This window comes from Phalacrocorax aristotelis, chromosome 1 (assembly GCF_949628215.1).
Source record: "Phalacrocorax aristotelis chromosome 1, bGulAri2.1, whole genome shotgun sequence".
Classification (NCBI taxonomy): Eukaryota; Metazoa; Chordata; class Aves; order Suliformes; family Phalacrocoracidae; genus Phalacrocorax; species Phalacrocorax aristotelis.
The window spans coordinates 65,152,091-65,158,745 of record NC_134276.1 but is presented as its reverse complement, the minus strand read 5'-3'; the positions used below and the strand labels follow the sequence as shown (position 1 = coordinate 65,158,745).

General features: G+C 67.1%; 1 protein-coding gene across 2 annotated transcripts in view; it reads left to right on the top strand.

The window, feature by feature from the left end:
• Nucleotides 1-1,618: 1,618 nt before the first annotated feature.
• Nucleotides 1,619-6,655, top strand: part of IRS2 (insulin receptor substrate 2) — a 31,448-nt gene continuing 26,411 nt past the window's right edge. The window contains exon 1 of one of the 2 annotated variants that reach the window (XR_012660274.1): nucleotides 1,619-5,779. Coding sequence is in view for 1 of the 2 variants with exons in the window: in XM_075090751.1 (XP_074946852.1) it covers nucleotides 2,266-5,779 (3,514 nt within the window). In the remaining variant the exon portion in view is untranslated. The remainder of the gene's footprint in view (nucleotides 5,780-6,655) is intronic. The other variant, XM_075090751.1, reaches the window with a different exon arrangement.

Here is a 6,655-nt window from a genome sequence, read left to right as displayed (position 1 = left end):
CCCGCCCCCGGCCCCGCACGGCGGCAGCTGGAGGCGCCGCATCATTTCGTATTTTTTTCCCTTTTTATTTTATCTTTCCCCTCGGCTTTACAGGCAAACCCGGCTGCTTCAGCTTCTCGTCGCAGGCCGGGGAATGACAGCGTGTCCCGACAGCATTCATGGGAGAGGATGGAAGGCGCGGGTGGGTGTTTGCGTGACCCCAGCCTCACTTTTCCTCCCGGGCATGTGCAGAGGGAGGCTCCCCCGCCGCTCGCCGGGGCGGGCGGAGATGTGGCTGTGATTAGAAACAGGCTGGGCTGGACGGTTTCAGCGTAGCCGTTTCCCTTCATCCCCCGATTTTTACCGCCCCCCCCCCCCCCGCCGCACGCTTGGCGAGGGGCCGCCGCTCTCACCGGAGGGGCGACAGCCTGGCATCCCCTCCCGGGCCCCCCGCGCTCCGCCTCCCTTTCCCCCGCTCCCGCGGCACACGGGGAAGCGGGGACCGGCGACCCCCCCCCCCCCTCCACCGCCGCCCACCCCGGCAGGGCCCCATCCCACCCCAACCCCCCGCGGCGGTGCGGCGCGCCCCCTCCCCTCCGCCATTCACCGCCCTCCGGCTGCGGCGGGGAGGAGGGCGCACATTGATCCCCGGGCGCGGCGGGCGCCGTGTGACTAACGCGCGGGTCCCCGGTAAACAAGCGAGACACCTCGCCCCCGCTCCGCCCCCCGCCCCTCCGCCCCGCGGCAGGGACCCCCGCACAGGGCGTGAAGGAGCGCTTGGGGGGCCGGGGGGAGCGGGCAACCCACCGGGAGGTCTGGGGGAGCCGGGGGCCGCGCTCCCCCCGCCGCTCGTTAATTGCCCGGCAGTGCCGTGATCCCACGGTGGGGCCGGCTGCGTTTCCAGAGGAAACGTGGACACTGCCCTTACCGCTACCGCGAGGCGCCTGGATAAATTAATTTATTTCATTAAAACCAAGTAACAGTGTGTGTGTGTGTCCGCGTGTCCCTCCTACCCCTCCCCCCCCCCCATCCCTCCCGAGGTGGCACTTCCTCGCCGCAAGTCAATAGCCGCCGCGGGGGGCGGGAGCAGCCGGGCCCCGAGGGGGGCGAGGGGCCGCGACCCGCCGACTGTTTCGGGGCCGGGGAAGATAATTGCGGCGCGTGAGGTGGTGGTGGTCAGGGGGCTCGCGGGCGGCCACGCACGCCGTGCCGCGTGGGCGCGGGCTAACACACCAGGTGGAAGACTGCGCGTACGGCGGATGGGGGGGGGGGGAATGGGGGGCGCGCCTCCGTGCGTGCGTGTGCAAGGAGGGTTGACGCACACACGCGTGTGTGTGGGTATGCGGGGGGAGGCTGGCGTACACGCGGGCCCGGAAGCTCCGCTCCGTGGGCGGGGGGCCCGCGGCAAGCGGGTCGGCAGCACCTGATGGCCGCGCCGAGCTGCCCCCCCCGCCCCGCGTCCCGCCCGCCGGGGCCGCGGTGGATGGCAAGGACCGGCACCACAGGGGCTCGCCGGGTGCGCCGGCCCCCCGCTTCCCCCCCGCCGTGCCCGCGCCCCCGGCACGCTCCTGGCTGCGCGCGCGGACGGGAGCGGCGGGCGGGGGGCGGGGGAGGCGGTCTCAGAGCGCCCGAGGGGGGCCGGAGGCTGTGGGCGGGAACGCGCCCGCCGAAGAGGGGCGGGAGGGGGGCGGAGGGGCAAGGCTGCCGCCGTCCAACGGTGTGGCGCCGCCTCGCACCCGAGGGCCCGCCCCGCCGTCCCATTGGCGGGCGGAGCCGTCCCTCGCGCGGCGCGGCGGCCAATGCGGGGCGGTGCCGCCGTCGGCCGCGCCCCGCCCCGTCTCGGTGTGTGAGCCTCTCGGTAAGGCGGCGGTCACGTGTTGTTTTGCTCTTTAGTTGGGGCACTCGGTGCGCGATGTGTTACTTACGGCGAAACTCCCGCCGGCGCCGGCAGCAGTCGCGGCGGCACCGCCACCACCGCCAGCAGCAGCAGCAGCAGGAGCGGCCGGGCAGCAGCGGCGCCGCCGGTACCCGAACCGGGGAAGACGCCGGGCGGCCGCCGGCAGCACCCGCTGCACCCGCTGCCTAGAGGCGACGGCGAGGACCCCGACTGCGGCTCCGTGCAGCCGCGCTCTTCCCGCGGAGGAATAACTTTATTTCACCCGCTTCCCCCCGTCCCTCTTTTTCTTTTTAAATTTTTATTTCCCCCCGCGGCGCTCGGCCCCCAGCCCCGCTCGGCGGCGGCGGCAGCGAGAGGAGCCGGGCGGCGCTCCCGCCGCGGGGCCGGGGATGGCGAGCCCCGCCGTGCTGGGGCTGCTGCCCCCCCTGAGCTCCCCGCCGGGCCCCAACCTGAACAACAACAACAACAACAACCAGGGCGTGAGGAAGTGCGGGTACCTGCGCAAGCAGAAGCACGGCCACAAGCGTTTCTTCGTGCTGCGGGGCCCGGGCGGCGGGGAGGAGGCGGGGGGCGCCCGGCTGGAGTACTACGAGAGCGAGAAGAAATGGAGGAACAAGTCCGGGGCGCCCAAGCGGGTGATCGCCCTGGACTCCTGCCTCAACATCAACAAGCGGGCGGACGCCAAGCACAAGTACCTCATCGCCCTCTACACCAAGGACGAGTACTTCGCCGTGGCGGCCGAGAACGAGCAGGAGCAGGAGGGCTGGTACCGGGCTCTCACCGACCTGCTGAACGAGGGCAAGGCGGCCTGCCAGGGGTCCCCCCACCGCCACCTCGCCTCCCCCTTCTCCGCCTCCTGCAGCGCCGCCGCCTCCCTGGCCGCCGCCGGCGAGGACCTCAACTACGGGCTCATCACCCCGGCCGCCGCTGCCTACCGGGAGGTCTGGCAGGTGACGCTGAAGCCCAAGGGCTTGGGGCAGAGCAAAAACCTCACCGGCGTCCACCGGCTCTGCCTGTCGGCCCGCACCATCGCCTTCGTCCGCCTCAACTGCGAGCTGCCCTCGGTCACGCTGCAGCTGATGAACATCCGCCGCTGCGGCCACTCCGACAGCTTCTTCTTCATCGAGGTGGGGCGCTCGGCGGCCACCGGCCCCGGCGAGCTCTGGATGCAGGCGGACGACTCGGTGGTGGCCCAGAACATCCACGAGACCATCCTGGAGGCCATGAAGGCGCTGAAGGAGCTGTCCGAGTTCCGGCCCCGCAGCAAGAGCCAGTCCTCCTCCTCCTCCTCCGGGGGGGCCGCCGGCGCCGGCGGCAGCGGCGCCTCCGCCACCCACCCCATCACCGTGCCCGGCCGCCGGCACCACCACCTGGTCAACCTGCCTCCCAGCCAGACCGGCCTCCTCCGCCGCTCCCGCACCGACAGCCTCGCCGCCGGCGCCGGCACCAAGTGCACGCCGTGCCGGGTGCGGACGGCCAGCGAGGGCGACGGCTGCCGGGTGGGCTCGGCGGCCGGCAGCCCCATGAGCCCGGGGCCCGTGCGGACCCCCCTCAGCCGCTCGCATACGCTTAGCAGCGGCGGCGGGGGCCGGCAGGCGGGCGGGAAGCTGCTGCCGGTGCTGGCCGGCGGCGGCCTGCCGAGCAGCCGCTCCATGTCCATGCCCGCCTCCCACTCGCCCCCCTCCGCCACCAGCCCCATCAGCCTCTCCTCCAGCAGCGGCCTCGGCTCCGAGCCTGCCCACCCGCACCACCCGCAGCGCCCGTCCAGCGGCAGCGCCTCCGTCTCCGGCTCGCCCAGCGACGCCGGCTTCATGTCCTTCGACGAGTACGGCTCCAGCCCGGGCGGCGACCTGCGGCCCTTCTCCTCCTCCTCCACCGCCAGCAACCGCAGCAACACCCCGGAGTCGGTGGCCGAGACACCCCCGGTGCGGGACCCCGGGGGCGGCACCGACCTCTACGGCTACATGGCGATGGAGCGGCCCCCGAGCGGCCGCCTCTGCTACCGGCCCTGCCCCGAGGCCGCCGCGGCCGACAGGGGCCATCGGAAGCGGACCTACTCGCTGACCACCCCGTGCCGGCAGCGGCCCGCCCCGCCGCACGTCTCCTCCGCCTCCCTCGACGAGTACACGCTGATGCGCGCCACCTTCGCCGGCAGCGCCGGCCGCCTCTTCCCCTCCTGCCACGCCGGGGCTTCCCCCAAAGTCACCTACACCCCCTACCCCGAGGACTACGGGGACATCGAGATCGGCTCCCACCGCAGCTCCGGCGGCAGCAGTACCAACCTGGGGCCTCCGCCGGCGGGGGGGCCAGGAGGAGGAGGAGGAGAGGATGACGGCTACATGCCCATGACCCCCGGCGTGGCCTCAGCCTTAGGGCAGGGCAGCCGGGGCGGCGATGACTACATGCCCATGAGCCCCACCAGCGTGTCCGCCCCCAAGCAGATCCTGCAGCCCCGGGCGGGGGTGGGTGGCGGGTCCCCCGGGAACGGGAGCAGCTACAAGACCAGCTCGCCTGGGGAGAGCTCCCCTGATGATAGCGGGTACATGCGGATGTGGTGCGGCTCCAAGCTCTCCGTGGAGAGCTCGGACTCTGGGAGGCTGGCTAACGGCGACTATATCAATATGTCCCCTCGGGACCCCCAGCATGGGCCCCAGGCTCCCTCCCTCACCCCCCCCGACTTCTTCTTTGCCCCTTCGGGGCACGGGTCCAGCGAGCCCCCCAAGCCCGGCTGCTATTCGTACAGCTCCTTACCCCGCTCCTACAAGAGCCAGGGCCTGGCAAAGGACAGCGACCAGTACGTCTTCATGAACTCCCCGGGGAGGATGATCCCGGAGGAGGCAGCGTGCGGAGCGGGTCAGTCCCCCGCCAGCACCTTCGCCCCTTCCAGCCACACGGTGCCTTCGCCCCTGCGGCACAGCCGGACCGAGAGCTTCCTGAGCCAGCGGTGCCAGCGGGCGGCCCGGCCCAGCCGCCTCTCTCTGGAGACCTTGCGGACGATGCTGCCCAGCATGAATGAGCACCCTCTGCCGCCCGAGCCCAAGAGCCCTGGTGAATATATCAACATCGACTTCGGAGATGCTGCTGTCTATTCTCCCCCTTCGCTGCCTGCCGACAGCCCGGCCTCCTCCCTGGGCTCGGGCACGGGGCAGAGGCGTTCCCCTCTCTCTGACTACATGAACATTGACTTTGGGTCGCAGTCGCCCTCCCAGTCGGGCACGGTCTCGGTGGGCTCCCTGGAAGCGCTCTCCCCAGGCTCTTCCTCCAGCACCAGCCAGCCCGACGGGCGCTACCTGAAGGCAGCTGGGGGGGTGGCTTGTTCGTCCAGCCCGTCTGACGGCGGGGATTACACCGAGATGACCTTTGGCATGGCCACCACCCCACCCCAACCCATCACTCAGAAGCCGGAAAGTGCTCGGGTCACCAGCCCCACGGCTGGGGTGAAGAGGCTCACCCTCTCTGGGGTGGAGGCTTTCATTCTCTCCAGCCCTCCCCCAGATCCCAACCGGGGGGCCAAGGTCATCCGGGCGGATCCCCAGGGGCGCAGGAGGCACAGCTCGGAAACTTTCTCCTCCACCACCACTGTGACCCCCGTGTCCCCCTCCTTCGCGCACAATCCCAAACGGCACAACTCGGCCTCGGTGGAGAACGTGTCCCTCAGGAAAAGCGAAGGCCTGGAGGAGGAGCAGGGTAGCAGCCCCATGTGCCGGGAGACCTCGGCTGGCTTCCAGAACGGCCTCAACTACATCGCCATCGACGTGGTGGACGGCACCCTGGCAAACTGTGACAAAGCCAGGTCGAAAGCCAGGCACGTCCTGAATGGGGGCATCAACGGAGTGGAGATGAGCGCCTACGCCAGCATAGACTTTCTGTCTCACAACCTGAAGGAAGCGAGTGCTGTGAAAGGTGAGTAGCTACGTCCGACAGTGCCTGCCACGCGTGCTTTGTGCTTAGTGTTCGTTTCTCTCCGCGGGGTTGTGTTTTGTCGGGTAGGGCGCTATTCCTTCTTGCTTTCTTAAGAAGCTCTTTTTCTCCAACGCATCCTGTTAATAAACACTCTTGGAGGAACTCGCTGGCTCTTTGTATGAGAAAAAGTTTAATTTTGGGGGGTATTTCTTCACGTGTGAATTCTACTGTGCTGTTACTATGAGTGTATGCTTCTGGGTATCCAAAGAGAAGCTCATGTTTACACTGTTACTATGTTTGGGCTGTACTTCAGAGTTTTCTTATGTTAGATTTTGGAAAATGTTTGGAAAATGTGACCAAAATAGTTTATGTTAATGCAGCTTCTAAACACTATTTAAAAACGTAAAATGATTGAGTTAAAAAACAGGATTGTTGGACTGAGGACATCAGATTACAAAAAAAAAAATCCTTGGCTCTGTAGCTGGGAAGGTCAATCATACCAAAATGAGAAGGATAAATTTAATATCTTGGTTTTGAAATACCTTATCTCTTGCAAAAGTTTTACAGTAAATCATGGTGAGCGTGGAATGTGGATTTTTTAAAAAAAAAAAAAAAAGAAAAAACCTCTTTCCAGAAGTCACTATATGCATGGGGTGTTGCCTGTTGTATCGCAGATTTCAGTTCGAGGCCCACCCTGTGGTGGCGTGTAACTACGTTCCAGCTGGCGGCTCAGTCCTAGCGCGAATGACCAGTTGGTTGGCGTGCTTTTCCATGGGTTGCAAATGCTGGGTCTTTCAAAGACAAAAACAAAAGCAAACCGAAGAAATGTGAAACTTAGGACGCGAGAGGGTTTAGGTTTTAATTATGTAGCTGTTC